Here is a 22,812-nt window from a genome sequence, read left to right on the forward strand (position 1 = left end):
AATACCAGCTTTGAATTAATTTACTCGGTGCGATGGTTTTCATCTTGTGTCGTGGCTGTAAGTAAAACGCATTTGTACTTAACTATCAGAGTACACGATATTGCATTTCTCACGTATTTGAATCCTACAATGCATGCCAATTGCCAAGAACATATTTTGAAGGTATTTGGATTGACCTTTAAATTTGTTGTTGACCCTGGATTTACTTGCTATTTGCTAAGCAAGTATTGGTAAGCTGCATGCAATTTGAAATTTGAACAATAATTTTTTTTAAAAAAAAATCTCATAATATGTTACATGTTTTTTCTTGGTTTTCACAAAGAATCCATCTCCGGATTCATACGATCATTTATGATTATATGCAATATATATATATATATATATAGACGCGTTATATCTATTTCTCTGATTTGAATTGAATTTAATTAAAAAAAAAATAGTATATATGGTTGCATAATAAATCAGTAGATTGCGAATAATAAATGAATAGGAAACTACTCGTCTCCTTCTATAAATATAATTATATTTTTAACAACGTATTTTCTCCATTGATTTTTCATTATATTGAATTGAAACAAAGCAAAAGAAGACATGGGGCTTTTGGACGGATTCGAGGAGTCTTTTCCGATTGACGATAACTTTTTCTTTAATTTCACTGAGGAAGATGACAGCTCTACCTTCACATATGGCGTTTCAGAACCCTCGAGCGCCAAATCGAAGGCGTTTGAACCTGGAACTCAGAACGATGCGTTTCCTGTAAGTTCCTGCCCTGTCTGTCTCACCTATATCGGGTTTTGTCGTTTTAAGTCGAAAATAAATAAAACTGCAAACTTTTTTCATTCGGAAGCTGTGATTGAGGCATGAAACCTGAGAAATTACTCCGCTTCCGATCACATCCCTGCAGTTTCCCGGCGGTGGTTGTTTGGTGAGGCGGAGAACCGCTTTGACTCGGTTGCACGAAAATTTGGAGTCACGATTGCCGGCGCACGTTGCTGTTTTGTTTTGTTTAAATAGGTTGACGAATCTGGCCTTGGGAAACCTAGAGGGGGAGTGAAGTCTTTGGATTTATAATTTTATTTATGCGGGGTATTGTTGGGAATAGCAAGTAGTTGTACACGTCATCAAAATTATCTAGAATGATTGGTGCATTGTGCCGTCACCACATAAATTGGCTGTTCCTTGTCAGCAATTGAGAGATATATTCAAACTGATTAATAACTATATATTTTTTTCATTTTAAAATCCTCTAGTTAAAAGAAAATTTCCTTGAACAAATAGATCTCAATTGAAAAGCAAAAATAATAGTAATCACAAAATATGAGTAAATATTTTTTTTAAGAATTTTGTTTTGTCAAGTGCTGCTCGAGTTGGATATTGTTTTAAATTTTGGGACAGGATTCTTTTAATTTCCTCAGAAGGTATCAATTTGTTGGTGGTTTCAATTTTAATTGTGTCATCAAATTAAGTAGCATGCATGCACAAATCATTATTAGCTGAACTTCTCTTTTATTAAGTTATGGCGTACGAGTTTTCCAGGATCCTATGGAGGATTTGGAATGGTTGATGGACAAAGACGCCTTTCCGACGCTGGAGAGTTGCTTCGGGGTGTTATCGGACGACTCGGAGTTCATGCTGAACCACCTAAACCTTATATCCGTGCTCGACTCCGTCAAAACCAATGGTGACGGCTATAACAATCTCAGCGTGCCCATTAACCATCCAAAGGGCACCCGGAGCAACAAAAGGCGAAGAAGAACGGCGGGCTATGACGATCTGCCAAGCCACCGTTGCCTGTTGTCGAACAACTCAAGCCCCCGAATCGTGCAGGAGCCGGTGCCTTTGGTAAGGAGGTGCCAGCACTGCCTAGTCGACAAGACGCCACAGTGGCGGGCTGGTCCTAAGGGGGCAAAGACATTGTGCAATGCCTGTGGGGTACGGTACAAGTCCGGTCGATTGCACCCCGAGTATCGACCTGCTTGTAGCCCTACGTTTTCAAGTCATTTGCATTCGAATTCTCATAAGAAGGTGATGCAGATGAGGATGAAGAAGCATGGTGATTGATGGGGAGTTTTGGGTAGTTTTAGTTACATTTTTTTAGTATAGTTAGATTAGGGTTTTAGGATTTGTTTCTTTTGATTTAAGTACATGGATTAGAGTTTATGTCGTGTTGATTTGAATTTAGAGTTTCTCTTAATTAATTTTGTCATACCCCCCAATTTTTAAGTTTAAGTACAAGGATTTGGTCTAATTTTAATTTTTTTCATAATTGCTGATTAAAAATTGCATTATAATGATAGAAATAGTAGTTTAAACTGGTACGTACCTATAATTTTTCCGAATAATAAGATCTTGCTATCATCTTTTGATTATAGCGTGAAACTACGACCCCCTACTTTTTGAATGGCTATTCAAATTATACGATGTGTAAGTTAAATAGATATATGTTTTAGGAGATATCGGGATATATACTTGTAAACTTGTATTTTATACATAATATATACGATATACTTGTATTTTATACATAAATCTTGCTATCATCTCTAAACGATATACTTGTATTTTATAAGTAATATATACGTTCAAGTTATTTTTTCATCGTAGGAATGATGTTGACGTGAAATGACACAAAAAAATGTCGATGTCATGTCCGATTCCACATCAGCATGCACTCCAAATGAAAAAAAATCAAAATCGAAAAAACCATCTACATCCAAATTCATTATGTTTGTAGATTCTCAAAAAACAAATTGGTTCATTGAACTAAATAGTTTTGGAACCCATCGAAACAAAATGTGTTCATCTCCACCCTCTTTATCATGCCTCGAACATCATCTTCTGTGACTTTCCACACGCACTTCCTTTATCTATTCGACTCCCTACTACTTTCTAAATAAATATCAAATGCCGCATTCTTTTTTTACCATCTCATGTAACTGTTTAGTACCGTTTTCTCGCACTCAATGTGCAGCGAAAGTTTAAAAATTTCATAAACAATTTTTCATGAAAAAATTCTCAAATAATTAATAGATATAGTTGTTAATATCATACGAATGCTAAAACAAAGTTATAAGTTAGCTACATCCCTTGTCATGAGTTTGAAATAAATTTCTAGAAATATTATTACACATTTTTAATGACTTCTTCGAATGTTTCATATCAAGATTCACCAATAAAATTGAAATTCAAAATATTATGAATAAAAAAATCAAGATAAAAAATTGAAAATTCATTGGCTCTGGTTACATGGCATTGTCATCATAACACTATTATATTCAGTATATTGTATATATCATCTTTTCAACTTATTTTTTAATTTTTATATAGTTTATGATTCGAAGGGTGTCCAAAAAAAATTTTGGACCATCAAAATTTTCAAAATTCTTATATAATTAAATTAGCTACAACTTAAAATTTTAAAATTGTTTTTTTACAAAATTTAAAATTAATATATAATTTATTATTTTTTTGGAGCCCATTAGACTCGTGGGCCTGAGGAGGGGGCCTCTTGGGCCTCCCCTCAGGTCCGGCCTGTCAATAGGTATACGTTCATGATCCAATATATTAATATCAAATGCTGAGAGAACCAAATATATAAATAAATTATTCGATAAGATTGATTTGGAAACGAATTATTCTTTATCAAACACATAAAATGGTAACATGAGAAAAAGTTGTCTTTTGACTTATTAGATATATTTTATTAGGTTTAAATTTAGTTTAGATTCTTAGTTTTAATTTTCCAAATAAACTAATATTACTATCAATTACTAATATTGGCCGAAGAAATGAAATATAATACTCTCATAAATAAATATAAAATGTCAATTTTTGGCATCAGTACATACATGGAGGTAAAAATTATTTTTCACTAGTAATTCGATCAATTTTAATAGAACATGTATCAATCGAGTCAATTTTGAAATTTCATGGATTGATGTGTGTTAGTCTGGGATCTAACTTAATGTGTACCGAATAATAGCGACTACTGGTTCATACTTATAACTTACAAGTAGGGAAAAAAAACGAGGGAGAAGGAACAGTAATCTTAGTATAGAAATTGTTAGATTTACTCGATATTTGTTGAAATAACCCAAAACAGTAATAATATCGGCTCACAATTTATCAATAATAGATGCAAGACGCAGCTCGACAACAAGTCATTGAACCTTTGCCTGCATTCACATGCAAGTATGCCATTTCTATGTACCTTGCTTGAGAGTCGAAGATGCCACATCTTCGAAGCCATTGTCGATTAGTATGGACAGTGTTGTACATTAGCTCACTCATTCACTGCCAGATAAGCTGAGCAAATGTGCGATCGCATCTTCAAGTCGAGAAAATTGTTTCAAAATCAACTCATGAGCTTCAATTGGTTCCTCTCCGTCACGTTTGCATTGAGAAATACCGTCAACCATAACCTTTAAACCAGTCTGCAGCATTTCTACTCCTCTGTAAATTCCATCAGGAAATTTTCTTTTCTTATTGGGTTGTCTCTCTTTATCAAGTTCCATCATGTCACACGAAATAACCGCTGAATCAAGTTTTTGCAGATTTTTTTGGACAATCTGTTTCAGCATTCGACCTTCTTCGACAAACATAGCTAATTGATCAGGGCTTGGATGTATCATCTGACATGCCATTTCCTTCTCCAGGAATTCTTTTAATTTGGACATGAATCTTTCCTCATCTGCTTCATTTCCAGACTCCACATCAAATGACAATGCAGCATCTTGTGGCAGGAATCTCCATAATTGATTGCAAGAAGTACGAGCAGCAAAATACCCAAATGCCGCGATTGCAAGATGAACAAACGCCCAATGACGTTCCCTCAATATCATGTGGAAAAGCTCCCAAGTGGCTAAATTTCTGGCACAGTCTTCACCATCTGAAAATTCCATATGACCAAGACCGGCCATGAAACAAGCTAGATTTGGTTTGCATAGAAAAAGTTGTCTATCTGATAGTGCTGGCTTTGAGATAAAAAGATTCTGAAGCTCTGAAATGACTCCGTCCATTTCATCGAACGAGTATAGATCCTTCATGCTAGAAATAATCCCTAGCAATTCACCAATGAGCCGGACATAATTCTCCCTACTTGTATCATCTGTGGAAGTTTTGTACTTGCGAATAATAGCGACAAGGAACTTCAAAGTCTTCATTTCAGTATCAGATAGGCTGACCTGTCTAAAGATGCATAAATGGGCTTTAATAACATCAGACTTTGTTTAATCCTTTGTCAAGTAAATCTTTGATAATTTAGGAAAATGAATAATCGTAGTAGTCTATATACTTACAGAGATTGCAATGCAGCACAAAGAGCAAAAACAGGACCGCCGTAAACTCCAAAATCACACTGTCCTGGAGAATGGCCTTCAAAGCTCTCCAAGAGGTCAAAATACTGAGTTACAATTCTTTGTTTGGCTGTACTTCTATTTTTTACTGAAAGGGAATTTAACGGGAACCCTTCCATGAGTAGTGCTGTATGCACACTAGATGAATACTGAGTTCGGTTGCTCTCAAATATTGAACTGTAAACTCGATCAACCATCAGTTGAGGCCCATCAGCTGCAAGAACACAAATTAATCTTGCAGTTTTTCGAAGAGCACTCTCAGAAAATAGTACTGATTCTTGAGACGTCATCCATATTAGTGAGCAAAGCTTGTCAAGAATGTCATTCATCATATCAGGCCCGGAATGACGTAAGACAAAACACCAAAGTTCAACAACAATTTCCCAACATAAAAAGTGAGGGTGGAAAAGATTTTCGATCAGGAATGATTCTATTTCACTCCATGTCGCACTAGAATCGATTGCCATGATCAGGAAAGTCTTCAGATCATGAACAACAGCACAAAACACAGGCCGGTAAGCCAGTTCATGCTTTTCACTAGAACCACAAACAACAGGAATTCGCATAACAAGAATTAAAGAATAAACATCTTCAACTACAAGTATGTCCAAAAGCCATCCTAGCTTTCTGGAGAGACCAAGCCGGACATCTTCCTCTAGATCAGCTTTCACGAGATTAAGAAATAAGAACACCCGACCAAGAGAAAGCATTTTATCCTTGTTCATAGCATCACAACTCACTGAAAATATTTCATCTACTGAAATGTGACCGTTATCACTGCTTACAACATCAGCCACCGAACTCACATTACTGCTACAACTAAATAGCCAGTCCAAGATTTCAAACTTGTCTTCTTGTTTCAGTTGAGTTGAATTTAATAGAGAGTTGATCAAGTGAAATGATGTTGGCTCCACAATTTCTGATAATATTTCACTTGCAGATTTTAAATTTTTTACCTGGCTGAGTGAGATTCTGATGGTTAATATCAAGACAACACAAAGTGCGATCTCTTTGTAAGCAAGAAAGGCTTGCAATGGGTAGTGTGAGCTAATTCTTACAGCATTGATCAAGTAAAACTTGACCAGACGGAATATCCTTTTGGCTTCAGCTTCGGAGTCTTTTTCCTTCTCCAAAAATGACAGAGTCTGAGCAGCACATCTAAACGACTCCCTGGCAAGTGAAATTAAGGTCATGATAACGCTAGTTACATTCACCTTGACAGCTAAAGCACCCTTGCCAAACTGAAGGAGTGTAACTACCCCTTTCCACGACATATTTAACAGGCTCACAAGACTGCCACCATCATTAGCTGCAACAACGCCAAGTTCACATAGTTTTTCAACCGTGCAACTCGTTATTTGGATTATATGATCTCCATTTTCAGCCTCTTTGCAATCTCTTACATTATTATCCTCTGTTTTTGCAAGGCATGTATCCCAGTTTACACCATCACAATATACCCTGCATAATCGAGTCACCCCATCAATGGCCACCAATGCTGCCTTCAGTAATTCCGTCCCTAAAGTGTGAATTCTCTGAATAGAAATCATGGGAGTCAAATATCTAATGAGCGTTAAGCTTCAGAAAATTCTTCAACTAACCAACTAGCCTATTTCAGACCCAAAGAAAAACGGAAAAGGATAGCAGTATATGCATTAACGGGAAGTAAGTTGTCTAGAAGAACCAACAACTTAAGGAAAATGTCGAATAAACATGAACAAAGTACATAAATTAAAAAAGAAAAAAGAGAGAATGAGTGAAAAAAATGATGTTCATGAAGCTCCATTGATGTTAGCTAAGTCCCAAATACGAGCATTGGAAATCTAGTGTAGTGACTGAACACTGCAAGTGGACAATACCTTAATTTCAGATGCCAAATCCTTGGTTAGAAATAACTGTTCTGAAATGAAATTATCAATGCTGAGTGTCAAGTCCTTACTAATGGAAACAGGATATCTAGCCAACGCTGAATAACTAGCAGCAGAGTAGCTGAGCAAATCCAAAAGCAACTGAAGAAGAGTTGACAGACGTCATAAAAACACAAACACGTGATTGGAAATTTGACACTTGTGCAGAAAATTCTAGAGTTTACCTGAAAAAAGAGGCCAGAGTGGTCTTCTTCTGGAGAATCCTCGGTCGACATTAGTGTCATTTTAAGATGCTTTCTGCACCACGCGTTGGCCTAAGAATGGTATATTCCCATGTCTTTAATGAGTTCAGATCAAAAAAATTAAGTTGCATGCAATGAAAAATATCTGCCAGTCCAAATATTAGCAATTGGAGACAAAAAGCTTACTTTTATCCCTAGGACAAGAAATTGTACTAGGCATCCGGATATATCCAGCTCTAAGCATTTAGCAGCCACATGTAAAACCGTTTTGTTCAATGTGCACTGAGATACATCCAAACAAGTGAAGTCTTCCCAAAATAGCTAAACAGTTAAGGTAAAAAGTGAGAGCAAAGGGTGTTTTCGGACGTCCACAACATTTTGAAAATCCATGGTACTAAACAAAACTATATGTGTTAAATCATGACATCAAAACAATTTATGCATACAACAAAATGGTGCAGAATAAAATAATTTTGTCAGTGTTTAGGATACTATTAAATACTCAACAACAGAATTCACTGCCGTATTCTCACTTAAATCTACTTCCTCCAACTCCTTAAGCAGTTGAATTCGATTCTCAACAACCTGAAAAATTAAATTCCACATGATAATCCAATTAAAAACATCAGAAACAGGGGAAAAAACTTAAATTAAAACAAGTGTTCATTCAAAAGTAGTAATAAAAACAGAGTGTCTGTGATTATACTTTCTAAAAAGGCAGTAATAAAACAGAGTGTCGGTTGTCTGTTAAATAATAGGCTCAAAAAACAAGTGCCCATTCAAACGTAGTTCCCTCTTTATCTCTCTGAAGGTTGGTTAGTTACAGTCGTACAGTTCGAACTTGTAGATGAAAATGTATTCTTGATTCATTAGTCAGTATATGACTCAGTTTGCTTAATTGATTCTCAATGTTCCATCTTCTTTCTTTTGCTGCTGGCTTCAAAGCACGGAATTGAATCTCCACGAAATTGCATTTTGAAGATGGATTCAGTAAATTAGTCTTTAACAATGCCTCACCTCATTTTCCACATTCGTAATGACGGAAGAGTAGAACAGAAAGAACAAGGTGGCAATTTAGGTTCAAAATGTACACCGTTATCCTATTACACCTACATTGATCGGATTACCTAAATCTGACAGATAAATCCCTATATTATGAAGCTAAACCTCCAAAGCCCACAAAAAGTAACTACAAATCCTTGAAAAATAGCAGAAGGAAAAATCAAAATATGAAAACATGCATTGCAATTCAGTCATAAAAAAGCTTGCCTCGGAAGATTTAATGGTTTCGAGTAGCTTCAGCAGATGTCCACCTGAGCTTGAGTTCTTCATTTTTTGCCCAAAATTTGCTAGGTTTTCGGATTATAAAGCGATGTTTTATGTAAAATTGTCTATTTGTAATGGTAAATCTATTTTCCCGCCAAGCGAATTTTGATCGCGTTTTGTTCTCAAGCAACCAAAAACTAATATATGAATATAATTTTTAAAACTACTATTTATTATTTTAATATAAAACATTATATCATTAAATAGTTTTACAAAAAGGCAAAATATTATAATTCATACATAAATTGAATTATAAGACATTAATGTTGAAATAATTTCTCTCTGTCTTTAGTCCCGACCTAATTTTATTACTTTCGAGCGCAATATACGCCGGAAAATGGCGGCGGCGACACAGAGGGCCGTTGTGATGTCGCAGCCGGTGACTTTTGTGACGGACAACGTGAAAAAGCTTGAAAAATTCCGTGAGATCCTCGGAAACTCTATTCCATTTCGTTCCCTCATACTCGAATGTAAATATACATCAGCATCAAAAGAATTAAATCCAGGATCAGCCTCAAGTCAGACATGAATGAAATTTAAAAAAAAAAAAACTCTAGCTCACATAGTTTTTCTCCTAAGCCTTACTGGTTTGAGCTTAATTGCTAGCTTAGATATGCTTGGTTATGCTCTTCCTGTTCTAATCCATACTTATGTCTGTAATGCGGAGGATATTTCTTGTGAGAGTTCAATTATCTATAAACTCTCAATTTGATTATTTATTGTGAAAATACATTCAGACTTGCTTATAACCACCCATTTTTTTGTCAAAGGATCAGTTGCTGGGTAATCTTATTAGATCTGATGGGTTTTTATATTCCATTTTTCATATACCGTACACCTTGATTTGTGTTTAAAGATATATAGACGATGCTGATCTATATGGACAATGAGTGCCTTGGTGATGTACAAATTAATGTTCCTAAGAAATGAGTCAAGAATTAAACATACTTCCTACTCTTTGAATGAAATCTAGACTTTTTCCGTGAAGAATCTCCAATCTTGGATCTTTTATGGATGAAACCTCAAGAATCACGATAAAGTTGAACATTGGAAGCTAGCAAATTAGAGAATTTTTTGAAATTTTACGTTTGATTATTTAAAAAAATTCTAATCATCCATCACTTGTGATGGCCGTCTTATTCAAGCACATCAACCATTTTCAACCGCCCTTTATTTCTTCTGAGAGCAAGGAAAATGATGTGACGGAATAAAATAAAATGTATTTTTTGTGTTAAGGGGAGCTTTTTTTGGAATCGTAAGATTTCTATTACTGCGAGAAATGTTGTTAAGCCCAACCTGGGAAGAGAGACGGAAGCCCGAAAAGGAGGCCCAAGCCCTTATCTCACAATAAGTGGAAGAGCTGAGTCGGGAAAGGGGATAAATTGAGAAGGGTTGTTAAGAAGAGGGCATTCACGATTATTGTGTTGTTAAGCTAGCTTAGCTAGGGCAAGAGGAGTATGCTGAAATGCCAAAGGAAGAGAAAAACAAGATTTCTCGCCGTTCCAGACCATTTGCACCTGTGAAATCGCACTTTACAGAGGCTGGATATATTTTTCAGATTGAAACTTAGAAGCGCAAGATTTACGCGATTTATATTTCATAGTGAAGTCTTTTAAAAATCTCGGATAATGCTTAATATATTGTTGATTGGAAATTAAAAAATTGGTATATTATTATGCTCATGAAGTAAGAAATACAGGAAGTTGGTCTTTTGATGTCAAAAGTTCAGTCATCTTTACCAGAAAAAGTGTTGGCTGCTATGAGTTGGTACAACTTCCATTCTCTATAGTTCTTTTATGTTTGTGTTTTTTGTACTAATAATTTCGCAAATATAATTTTACTGCGTACGACATTAACTTTAAAATTTTACAGCCGAGCAATATTTCAGAAACTAATACAATAATTTTTCATGATTGATCGAAAGTCTTAAAAAACGAGAATTTTTATCTTTCAAAATAAACTTAATTCCTTTTCAGTATATATATAGAATTAATATCTTCCTGGTATAATTTCTTTTGCAACTGATCATTCTTGTCTGAGATCTAGAATACTTTAAGGTATCGTTTGGTTCAAATACTTGTAAGTACTGATATAAATAGTCATATCATATCACTTGTTTTGTACAAGTATTACTTATTTCGATCAATCAAATTATTAATTATTTATTTCACATCAATCAAATTCGTAATAATTTATCTCACATCAATCAAATCAATAATATAAAATTACGATATTACCCTTAATAAATAATATTATTAATATTCTATTAATATTTTCAATAATGACAAAATGGTAATATCATATTATCTCAAATTTAATCAATCAAATCAATTAAATCAACACTATATTAACTATCATTTTCTATTTATTTTATTATTACAAAATATTACTTATCTCCATACTATATATCTCACACCATGAACCAAACGATATCGAACCCTCTAATCAAGGGCTTTGATTGAATCTTAATATGTATAAAATTACTGAAAAGAGAGGAAAGTCCCATTAAGATATGGCCACAATCCATGTGGGCTGGCTAGTTGGTGAGTAAATGAAAACTGCTATGGACCCAAAATATTCACCTGTAAAGCTTTGTGTTTTATTGATATGCCCACGTGATGAGTATTCCAATTCCAATGTGTGCTATAATTTTTCATCTTCTCTGATAAATTTGGATAAAAAAAATTACTGGAAATAAAACATATCTTTATGTTATATTTAAAGTACAAATTTCAGAAGGGATCATTTAATTGTCTGCTCTGCACTACTTTGTTGCTTCTCATTCATCCATACTTGCTAAATGTAAGGTGAAACACCATTTTAATTAGACAAAAACTTGTGTGACACGATCGCACGGATCGTATTTTATGAGACATACATTTTATTTGGGTCATCCATGAAAAACTATTACTTTTAATGCTAAGAGTATTACTTTTTATTGTGAATATCGGTAGAGTTGACCCATTTCATATATAAAGATCCGTGAGAACGTCTCACAAAAAATCTACTATTTACGTTAATATTATTTACGTCCCGTTTGTTATTTTCAAAGATAAACTTAAAATTTGCCATGAATGCACCAAACATATATAAATGTTGTGGGGCAATTCTGTTTATTAAAGGTACACCGCAAATAGTACATAATAGATGGACCTAAATTTTACTTTATTGACTTCCGTGCTACTCCCTTACACTAATTTGTCTACTTGATAAATGTAACAATTTAATTGTCTTTAAATTAAACTGTTGACAATTATGCGTCGTAGGTAAGTTGCGATAAGAAAATTGTACTAGCTTTGCAGCCTATATTGCTAATAATTTTCATAAACATCAGAAAAATGATGTGTAGAAAAAATAAGTGATAAATGTGAGAAGTTGTGTATAAAATTAAAATTAAGTTGTGTATAAAATTAAAATTTTAATTTTAATTAACTTAGTTGTCTGAACTGTTCTATCGCTCTGTGGTAGTTGTGTAGTGTTCTCTAACAGCAATAATTAAAGTTAATAACATAATTGTGCTAACATGATGTAATAATCACACCTTTTCACCAGGGTAAAGCAAAACTCTAGTATTATTTTAGATATTGTCTGATTTCTCACTCACCTATATTTTAAACAGAAAAACTATTATTAGACTCACTCACATGTCAATTTTATGAGACATATCTCATTTATAATTGACTCATAAAAAATATTATTTTTAATCTCGAAAATATTACTTTTCGTAATAGATATGGACCGAGTCGACCCGTCCGTAAGACTATTTCACAACATACTTACTCTATTTTAAATGTATTCTTTTTTCATGTGGTTATTTGAGTCAAAATAACATTATTTTGTATCTACTATGTATATCTATATAATTCAAGACCTGTTAACTTCACTTCTGGTTAGAATATCTAGATGAAATTGGCATTTGAGCTTTGATTCTTTGAGGATATTTTACTAATTTAATTTGTTAAAGTTCCTCATTACTTATCCCAAATCTTTCATCCATCTCCATCTTTTGATTGAGTGGCTAGCATCAATACTACAAATTGTGAGACAATGATTTTAACCAAGTAATTTTTGTGAACGGCAATGCCTGGTATAATATTAGCGTACAAAAACAGCAAGATTGCTTTCATAGACAAAGACAAACTGAAAGAAAGACATCTGTTACAAAAGTTTCTTGTTTTTCATAAATTAGTAATTATAACATTCACGCTATAGAGCTTGTATGACTCAAAGAAACTAAAAGAAGCGAGAAAATATTACACGCTATATATCATTTCGTAACTATAAAAGACCAAATGCCAACACAATTATGTAAACTGAACAACAAGACTAATTGCAGACATCTATATATATATGTAAAGAGAAGAGGCAAGGTAAATCGTTCTCGTTAGGAAATGGATGAACCTGAGAAATCTTGAAGAATACTCGAACAACGCTTCGGCGCTTACTACCAGAATACTGGGTTTTTCTTCTTTAGACTAAAGCAGGCCGAGGTTGCACAGTAATGGTTTTGTTGGACATGTGTAAAAAATGAACACTTCCAAATGATGGAGTAAACAATTGCAGAAAAACGGATGAATGGTTGTTTTTTGAAGCCGTAAAAATGGACTGTGACAGTAAAAAGAGTGGAAAAGAAGTGGTGAAAACGAAGAATAAAAGACTCCCTTTCAATATTTATGCGGCAAGTGTAAGACTGTGCATTAGCACTGGTGGCCGCGGCGGCAGTTAAGGACACCTGCACCAGAAGTAATCGGTCCAATCATGGAGGAAGACTTAGCACCCAAGCTTGAAGCTCTAGCGTAGCTAGCTGAAGCTCCAGCTCCAGATGGAGTAAAATAAGCTCCATTTAACATGAGGTCGCCTTCTGATCTCCAGTTCCAACCCTTCCATTGGCTTTCTGCTGTTTCAACCCTCTTAGTCACCTGATAAAAATCGGAACGTTAACCTTGTTTTGAATAGAGGTGTATATCGTTTGGGGACATTGAAAAAGTCGGAAGTTTTTTAACCTCTTTGGCAAAAGGATTAACTGGCGCAAGATATCTGTTGCCCTGGCTGTTGATTGTTGGGTTAGCACTTCCACCGATAGCATACATCTCCCAATGAGTATAGTCATTATTCACGACGTGGAAATATCCGTGTCTGCACCTGTGATTACAAAATACAGGTGTAATCAGATTGTGTTTTGAAAAAAAATATCAAGATTAGTACAAATGGATAAGTAAACATATGTCTGAATCTTAAATTCGACTATGAATTACCTAGGCATTCTTTGAATGAGGCCTTCTCCAAAGTGATTATAGGCAATAGTCACTTGCATTTGTTTGTCTCTAACATAAGAATCACTATGACCCAACAGCATAACCTGTATTTAAAGAATCATAACTTAAACTGCAGTAATGTTTGTAGTAACAAAAAAGCATTTGATAGTTACAGGCAAACCTCGTTGTGATGGGTGAAATAGTTGTTAGAAATGGTAATAGCAGTAGACCCCATGACAGCATCCACAAGGCCATCAGCACAGTTAGAGAGCGAGTTGTGATCGACCCAGATATGACTCGAACCAAAGATTGAAATGGCATCTCCATCAGCCATAGTCCTCCAACCATAATGAGAAGGTGAGCTTCTCACCATGGCATTTCCCGTTGGTTTGCAGTCATGGATATGAAGGCCATGGATTATGACATTGGTCACGAATTGGATTGTGAGGCACGCCCCGTTAGCGATGTGGACGTTGACGCCACGGCCATCAATGGTCTTGAAGCTGTTCATGATGAGTTCTTGCTTCAATGTTATGACCATGTCACGTTTGAACACAATCCAGAGAGGCTGATTTTGGATAACAGCGTGGCGTAGGGTGCCAGGCCTGGGGTTAACTGGATCGTCATCTCCAGAATCGGTGACAATGTAGAATCTGCCATCACGGCCGCCGATGGCATTGCGCCCAAAACCAATCCCACAGTCGGCTAGTCTCTTGCGGTTTTTTTGCCAGTTGGGGTCGCAACGCCAGCAGTCATCAATAGGATTACCAGTTCCACATGAGAAAAATCCAAGCTTTCTCCTCTCTGTGCTGTTTCTAGTGGCCCTGTCAATTCAAAGATTTATCAACACAAAATTACAGTCATCACCCTGGTTATTTCATCAAGATTACAGGTCCTAAGTTAGATCCCACAAATGGGTCGGGTCGCAACATTACGTCGAGTCTTTATTGATAATTCGGACTTAATTTCTCAAACATATAAGATCAACCCAGCCTCATCTCCTGATTCGCTTCTAACTCATTCATTATTGGACATAGTTGATTATGTGACGCTTCATAATATACAACTGGAGCATTATTTAAGGTTGAATAATGTAAATCACTTATAGATATTATGTACATATATTATGATTCAAATGTAATCAATCCACTTATAGTCACAACCAAGTGTTCTTACGCTTCTTGTCACTTTATTGGCATGCACATGTACTGTCACACAGTTACGTACACATGACTAGAATCAATTGACTCCTTTACGGAATGTGACAGCAGAAGTAAAGTGATAAAAGTGCAGTAAAAATTTCAAAGCATAGTGTTAACAGCCATGGACAATATAGCCCACCCAAAGTCACCCAAACAAAGATATATATTACTTTATATAATTATTGATATGTTTATGACTAAACAAATAAAGGAATTAAAGTAGAGGCAAACAGGAATCTAACCATACAATGGTTGCATGTGGAGGAAATAAAAAATAAAAACCCATTGAAAACAAGACAACCACCGAATCAAGAACGTGAACGAACGACCAAAAATGAGCATGTGAGAAACGGATTTAGGAAAGAGACACCAATTGACCCATTTGTTACAGTAACAGATGAAATTGTCAAAAAAAAAAAAAAACATTATTTGTGATTAACATAGACCACACGTCGGTTAAGTAGGTCTGCTCGAAATAAAACACGGTGGCATTCAATTAAGAGAACCACAAGTGAAATGACAGTTAATAAATAAAAGTTTTAATCCTCAAAATACGAAGCCGTCCCTCTTCTAATTTCTTGGCACGACGCAACGACAGTTAATGCTCAAAGGACAATAATGAGATTAGAAATTTGCCGTTAAAATTCTCTAAAAAAAATAGTTGCATGCTTTTGATTTTGATAGGAAGTATTACGTATCCATGAGAAAAAAATCGAGCTGCACCACCTTGAGCTAGGAAAAGCCAATTTTCAAGTTTTATAAAACAGGGAATTTTAAGGTAAAATGTCATAAAAGATCACCTACATTTCAACCATCCTTGCAACCTCTTCTGGATCATCCACCTCATGTTCATTCAGCGCATCCTCATCAATTTTTATCAATCTGAACAACAAACAAAAACCAGTCAATATTTATTACATTCACATGTAAGTTTATTTTTTTCTATATTCTTCTGTTGTGTATACATGCAGCATTACATTCACATGACTTTCAAATTTCAAGAATTTAAATCCTATTCAGCAATCCCAGATTTTGACCATGAATTTACTATTAAAGCCAGACCAAAGTAACCTCATCTCGTTTTCAGATAACCCATTTGAGGTAAAATTTAACCAAAATTACTAAGAGTAACAATAAATGAAGGAAGATGCCGTAGTAATTATTTCACGTGGGTTGTTCAGCTGCCACCGACACACAACACCATCATTCACATTACCATTCTTCATCTAATTCACACACACACATATACATACATACATATATATATATATATATATATTATGATGTGAGACGAATATCAACTGTAGAATGTGATTTCAAAAGTAATACATACTGAATCCAACATCGTTAGAAAATAATCAACTAATAATAACTGCTTTTTTGGGTGGTGCAAATTGGAATGTGTGACTGAAAATACCAATTTAACCTTGGAAAAAGCTTCACCATGCAATAAGTGATCACGGTTAATAAAAAAGCGAGGGTAATTTCGGGACGATAAAAAAAAGGGCGTCGTGGGTGGTTCCGTTTCTGTTCAAGCGGCAGAGGAATCCGAGGAGAATAGGGTAAAACAGAATAAATTAAACGGTTGAGATGTGATACGAATAAGGGATGGATCTAAACGGTTGAGATTCATTCGTAACTGAACACGAACAAAGAGATTGGGTAGACAGTGAGGATCCGACGGAGGAGGTTTGATGTGTACGAAAGAGGGAAAGTAGACGGCTGAGATTCGATTTAAATGCAATGTGAGATTAGGTGACACCGAGTTGACTCGGTAATAAAGAGTTTCCTCTCACCTTTCCTCCACTGTAGAGTTTGAAGAGCTCGGCAGCTGCTCTTTCTTCACAGCGCTGCTGAACATGAAAATCAATTAACAATAATGTAATTTTTGAACAGAAAATGCATGTAATTCTCAAAAAAATCAAATGGGAGAAGAAAATGCAGAAGTACAGAACCCACATTCTGACAAATAAAACAAAAAAGTCGAAATAATCTGAGAATGGGAGACATTTAACTGAAAACCATGGTGCTTTTCAAAATGCAGAGTAAATCACAAAAACTGCAGAGCTTTTTTCGATGAAATCCAGCAAAAACCAAATGCGCAATATTTCAAGACGACACCGAACATGAAAAAAACACGCAGCATTTCGAAAAATTTAAGAATCTGAAGAAGAAAAACCTGAGATGAAGAGTTCCATCTTTCTGAACGGTGGCCACAACTCCAACTAGAACCACGAGCAGCAGCAGACCTAACAGAGAAATCCATTTCTTCGAATCCGCCATTGCCATTGACGACACAGGCTTTCTTTCCTCCTCCCCCACGAATATGCGAAAATGGAGCGAAGAATTCGGAAGAGAAATGGAGACAAGCAAAGCAGAGCATGAAGCACTACTCCCAATGTAACGGCTTTGCTCGTTTTATAGACTGTGAATACCATGTGACATGTAATCTATATTACATCGAAAATATTTTTATTTTAAATATTATTAAATCATAAAAATCTCTTATATTTTATAAAAATCGACATATATATTATTATCTAATGATTAATATTTAACCATATTATAAATGAAAATACTTAAAATAATCCAAATGTCACTGTTCACAAAATTTGGTTTCATGTACATCTTTATAGTTAATACAAAATTAACCCATAATTGTAATATTACCTTATTGATAATATGAATCTAACCAATCACGTTAAAATTGAAAATACTAATACTCATACAAAAAAATGGTAGATTCGATGCAATATGTGAGAGCACTGCCTCCACATGGTTTGGATGGACAAGATTCACACACATATATAATTTTAAAAAAATTAATGGATCTCATATATGTGTGGCTAAATTTGGGACCTTGATTCTATCCTAACATGTAAATGAAATGAATTTTAGAAAGTAACAACTGTAACGCCGTACGGTACCAAACATGATTCAAGCAAGTGGCAGAATCAATGGACTTGGATTACCAATCGAATGGAATTTTTTGTGATTAAAATATTAGTGCAATTGATCGGATAATACTACCCACTTTTTTTGGGGGGATTTTGGATTATATTTAGGACTCGGATATATAATTTAGAGGGATATTTCGACATGTGGTGAAAACATACGTTAAAGTGAAAAAAAAATGTTTAATGTCAGAAATTATATGGTGTTTGGACAGTTTGGTTTGTAGATTAAATGTACGTTAAACAATTAATGATCTCAATTGTTGGATCATGTAATTTGTACGAGTCGCGTTAGAAAGTCAAGTTTGGATTGCCAACATAAAAATAAAATCATATAATTTATTTTAAACATCAAGATTCACTTTTCATCATTTCCCAGAGAGTGATGTTTAAACCCAAAGATAAATTTATCTTTTTGGGCCATTTGGGTTGGGAAGATTTGTCCGGGTGTTTCGGCGGGGTTCATTGAAGAGAGAAACCCAGGCTGGACTTGTGCATGCTTGATTAGTAAAAATGGGAATGGGATTAGCTTAAATCGTTGCATCAATTAAGAACTTTCAAGAGTCTTGTTTAAGATATATATAGTCATGTTTTCCTACTTCCGTCTGCCGAGTATTTGGATTTTATTTGTTTAATAACATCTATTCGTATCCTGATATTGCATCCATTGATCGAATATTATTGCTACATATGAGATCAACGAGAAAAAGATGTGCGCTGAAGTATAGATGTGTATCATGTACCCGAATTTACATATGGTAATGTTTATCCATTACAAAAAAAAAAAAATCATTTACGGATATTATCAGGAGGGCCTTGCAGTCTAATTTTTTTTAGACATATGTAAAATAATTTAGTATATGGACCATTATCATGAAACGTACGAGTTGGAGGCTTTCTATGTTACATGCATGCGCGTACATGATTTACTTATGCTTAGTTTCGAATCCAAAATTATGAGAAATTTCATTATTGGAATTCATTTTCCCAGCAGCATTATTTAGGACGATGAATACACATGTAAAGAGCCCAATATAGAGTTATTCGATGCGTTTTTTCCCAATTAATTAAAATTTTAAAATAACTTTTTTTTAAAAAAATACCCTAAAATTTCATTAGGGTAACTTTGCGACGCAACCAGAAATTAAAATTTTACTGCTCAGAATACAGTTTCATTATTTATTTACCGACCTCTCTTTCTTGAATATTATTATGAGTAGGTCTCTTGTGAGACGGTCTCACAAATATTTATCTGTGAGACAGATTAACCCTATCGATATTCACAATAAAAATTAATACTGTTAAAATAAAAATTAATATTTTTCATGGATGATCCAAATAAGATATTTGTCTCACAAAATACGATCCGTGAGACAATTTCAGACAAATTTTTGTCTATTATTATTTACCCAGCATTTTTAGCCTAGAAAGTGTTGCACATTTGGGGGCATTATTATGTTCTCCGAGTGGCTCCCATCATAACCACGTCACGCGTGTAAAACACAAAAGAACAGTGTTCCCAACATTTTTAATATATATATATACACAATCTTTGAAAACTTTTATTTGATTGGTTAGGAACCTCAATTTATGTTTTAATTCGTAGATTTTACATTTTTATGTTGTTCTTATTAAAAACACAACTCAAACGAAGAGTATCGTATAAGTGCATGTCACCTGGTGATTAACAAGAGAGAATCATTGTTGTTAGAAACACAATAATCTAAATTGTGTTCTTGAAAGAAAAATGTTTATATACTCGTTCCCCGATTTTTTTTTATAGAAAAAACATGTATCCATCTATTTATTTAGCGAATAGCATCACGTTAAAAAATGTGTCCGCTTGAAAGACGAACACACAAATTTTGAAAATATATATTCAAGAAACAACTTAAAAAATTTACATGTGATATACAAACGGGAGGAAAAAAATTAGAGAAAAAATGTGAGTTGTTTTGTGATCATTAATTTTTTTAAAAAAAATAAAACGTGAATTTCATCAAGAAGGTAAAAAGTTCAGGATACAAATACGTTGGACATCCCCAGGAGATAATAACATCAAACACCGAAATTTTAATATATAAAATGATCTACAATAAAATAGACACTAAGATACACACGTCAGGTATGCAAGCGGAAGATGTGAATATGTTGGAGGATCTCTACAAAAGTTATAGTTTGTTCTTACAATGTAAATTAATTATTAATATATATATATATATATATATATATATATATGTAGAGAGAGAGAGAGATGGTCCCAATCCCACAAATTTATCAATCCCCTTTAATTTGTAATTTAGCTTGACCTACAAGCAATGGGACATGTTGGTATGGGAAGTTAGAGGGGTATGGTTTGCAAGATTGCTTTTATTTTATTAATTAACTTTTCACTCAATTTAACATTATTTTTTTTTTTACATAATTAAAAGTGAAAGGTAGATTTTGTAGGGCATATTTATCACTCGAATTTTTGGCGGGTTTATGGTAACCCGCCCATTAACCTTTTTTATTTCCGTTTTTCTAAAAAAGAAGAAGAAGAAATAAAAGAAAAAGAGAAGGAAGTCGAGTCGATGGGGTGGGTAAACCTTTCTGCAAATTTGACAGTGTGATGTTTGAGCCTTTGTAGTTAAATTCAATAAAAATTATAACTAATTTTCAAGTTTAAGTTTTAATGGGTACATAATTAAAAAATTTATTATATACATAATTATACACATACGCTTGTTAATCGAAGTTCTTGAATTGCTACTACTCACGAGTAGAGATGGTTTCACGGATTTTTATTCGTGAGACACATCAACTATGTCTATATTTATAATAAAAATTAATATTTTGACATAAAATATATTATTTTTTCATGAGTGACTTGATAGAATATTTTTCTCACAAGATTAATAAGTAAAATCGACTTACGGAAGTTTTGAGAAAATAATTACCATGTATTGAGCCGTTAATAAAATGACAATATTAATAATTCAAGTCTCTGAATGAAGTAGACGTCACGTAACGGCCACTTAACGGAACCAAAAATAGCTCGGTCGAAGGAGTGAAACACACACAATGAACAAGGGGAGAAAACAAAATAACAAATGTCGACCAAGACAATAATCAATGGGAAGAAAGAAGAAATAAAGATTGGTATTTAAAGAACCATGGCAATTTATTTTATTTCAAAACCTCATTTTACTACTTGTCATATTAAAAAATTTTCAAAATTAATTAACTTTTTCCCAAAATACCCTCTTTTAATTAAATAGATATATATTTAATAAAATATTAACATACATTTTACGTCTCTTCATTTAATTTAGTTATATATAACATATAGTTATTTTAATACACTCATTGTAATATTACATTACTATTTGAAAAAATAATTTATAAAGAAACTTAATTTCATGGTCGATTTTTTATTGGAACGAATTTACAAGAATTTATTTTCAAATCTTTGGTTTTTTTCTATGACCAAGTCCTGGTTATAATACGTACTAGTATTTAACTCGTGCGATGCACGGGATGATATTATTAAAAATTAATTATTATAAAAAATTATAGATATTTAAATTGTAAAAAATAATATAATTATAAAAAAATAAAAATAAGAAATTATTTTTCGCTAATTTTGAAAAAAATTCTTAAATATAAATGTATGTCGATTAATTGTGTTACTCTAATTCAATAACATGGTTCTTGTCGTGTTTAAAATATTAATGCCGAACACCAACCTAAATACATATTTAATTCTTTAATTTATGATAAACTATATGTATTCTTTCAATATTCATGATATATATTTCTTTTTTTAAAAATGACATTTTGGCAGGGAAATTACTATTTTTGACAAAAACTCTGCTTTTATATATATAGATGTTGTTGATTTGAATCGAGTATGTCATGCATGTGAGCGAAAACCGACAATTAAATCAGTGTAATAATTATATAGTTAATTAAATAATAAAAATAAATATATAATTAATTGATTTATTAACTAAATTTTTTGGAATAAATTAATATGTAAAAATCACAATAAATTTTTGTTATTTTCACTTCATATATGAATAAACTTTATTCGATATGAAAATTTGCGATAGGTTTTTAGTACTTAATTTTGCCTTTAATTTATATATATTCTTGTAATAGGTTTTTATTCAACAAATATCGACTCATTGTGCAAACCAACAGCTGTCGGTGCAACATCTAGCCCAATAATAAATAAGTTCAAATTTGTCATTATCGTCGCCAAATTTATGGCAATATCGAACTTAAAAATGGTATTGCTACCTTACACTTAAATAGGTAGGTCTACGAAGAAAATCTGGAAAATGTTAACATGTGGATGACATTAATTATTTCCAGGGTATAGATTTATGTATAAGTTGAATCAATAAATATAATTAAACCTATCGACACTCTAGTGATAGTGAAATGACATAAACTTCTTTCGGTAGAGAGAATGTGTGAGCTCGATTCTACGTTAAAACAAAACCCGTTACTCCGTTGTAAAATCAACTTTGTAATGTACTCTTAACTGGCTAATTGATTGTGGCTAATAGATAATGTATTATTAAAAATAAAATGAATTGATTGTGGCTAATAGATAATGTATTATTA

At 33.6% G+C, this 22,812-nt stretch overlaps 3 protein-coding genes across 5 annotated transcripts; 1 reads left to right on the forward strand and 2 right to left on the reverse strand.

The window, feature by feature from the left end:
- Positions 1-490: 490 nt before the first annotated feature.
- On the forward strand, positions 491-2,229 carry LOC142542199 (GATA transcription factor 1-like). Its single transcript, XM_075648697.1, has 2 exons — positions 491-756; positions 1,537-2,229. The coding sequence occupies exons 1-2, from the start codon at positions 592-594 to the stop codon at positions 2,059-2,061; spliced, it is 690 nt and encodes a 229-aa protein (XP_075504812.1). The 5' UTR covers positions 491-591; the 3' UTR covers positions 2,062-2,229.
- A 1,815-nt stretch (positions 2,230-4,044) lies between these two features.
- On the reverse strand, positions 4,045-8,873 carry LOC142542200 (uncharacterized). Of its 2 annotated transcripts, XM_075648698.1 has the most exons (7): positions 8,731-8,873; positions 7,954-8,046; positions 7,648-7,782; positions 7,444-7,533; positions 7,211-7,360; positions 5,295-6,886; positions 4,045-5,184 (listed from the first exon to the last, which is right to left on the reverse strand). In XM_075648698.1, the coding sequence occupies exons 1-7, from the start codon at positions 8,791-8,793 to the stop codon at positions 4,284-4,286; spliced, it is 3,024 nt and encodes a 1,007-aa protein (XP_075504813.1). In that variant the 5' UTR covers positions 8,794-8,873; the 3' UTR covers positions 4,045-4,283. The 2 variants fall into 2 exon arrangements, with proteins under 2 accessions (XP_075504813.1, XP_075504815.1); XM_075648700.1 differs by lacking the exon at positions 8,731-8,873 and having other exon boundaries at positions 7,648-7,743; positions 7,995-8,018.
- Positions 8,874-12,945: 4,072 nt separating this feature from the next.
- Positions 12,946-17,654, reverse strand: LOC142542201 (putative pectate lyase 8). Of its 2 annotated transcripts, none has more exons than XM_075648701.1 (7): positions 17,424-17,654; positions 17,041-17,097; positions 16,049-16,126; positions 14,224-14,866; positions 14,043-14,146; positions 13,791-13,929; positions 12,946-13,706 (listed from the first exon to the last, which is right to left on the reverse strand). In XM_075648701.1, the coding sequence occupies exons 1-7, from the start codon at positions 17,531-17,533 to the stop codon at positions 13,485-13,487; spliced, it is 1,353 nt and encodes a 450-aa protein (XP_075504816.1). In that variant the 5' UTR covers positions 17,534-17,654; the 3' UTR covers positions 12,946-13,484. The 2 variants fall into 2 exon arrangements, with proteins under 2 accessions (XP_075504816.1, XP_075504817.1); XM_075648702.1 differs by having other exon boundaries at positions 17,041-17,094; positions 17,424-17,653.
- Positions 17,655-22,812: the final 5,158 nt, after the last annotated feature.

The sequence above is a fragment of the Primulina tabacum genome, chromosome 4 (genome assembly GCF_025594145.1).
Source record: "Primulina tabacum isolate GXHZ01 chromosome 4, ASM2559414v2, whole genome shotgun sequence".
NCBI lineage: Eukaryota > Viridiplantae > Streptophyta > Magnoliopsida > Lamiales > Gesneriaceae > Primulina > Primulina tabacum.

What these genes read in the sequence shown, in the direction of transcription:
- LOC142542199 (XM_075648697.1), top strand. Translation starts at nt 592, where the DNA reads ATGGGGCTTTTGGACGGATTCGAGGAGTCTTTTCCGATTGACGATAAC. An exon ending in CTCAGAACGATGCGTTTCCT is followed by an intron (nt 757 to 1,536) that starts GTAAGTTCCTGC and finishes CGAGTTTTCCAG; the next exon opens with GATCCTATGGAGGATTTGGA.
- LOC142542200 (XM_075648698.1), bottom strand. Translation starts at nt 8,793, where the DNA reads ATGAAGAACTCAAGCTCAGGTGGACATCTGCTGAAGCTACTCGAAACC. An exon ending in ACTCTGGCCTCTTTTTTCAG is followed by an intron (nt 7,361 to 7,443) that starts GTAAACTCTAGA and finishes ACTCTTCTTCAG; the next exon opens with TTGCTTTTGGATTTGCTCAG. An exon ending in TGTGCTGCATTGCAATCTCT is followed by an intron (nt 5,185 to 5,294) that starts GTAAGTATATAG and finishes ATGCATCTTTAG; the next exon opens with ACAGGTCAGCCTATCTGATA.
- LOC142542201 (XM_075648701.1), bottom strand. Translation starts at nt 17,533, where the DNA reads ATGGCAATGGCGGATTCGAAGAAATGGATTTCTCTGTTAGGTCTGCTG. An exon ending in GATGGAACTCTTCATCTCAG is followed by an intron (nt 17,098 to 17,423) that starts GTTTTTCTTCTT and finishes TTTCATGTTCAG; the next exon opens with CAGCGCTGTGAAGAAAGAGC. An exon ending in TTAATCCTTTTGCCAAAGAG is followed by an intron (nt 13,707 to 13,790) that starts GTTAAAAAACTT and finishes GATTTTTATCAG; the next exon opens with GTGACTAAGAGGGTTGAAAC.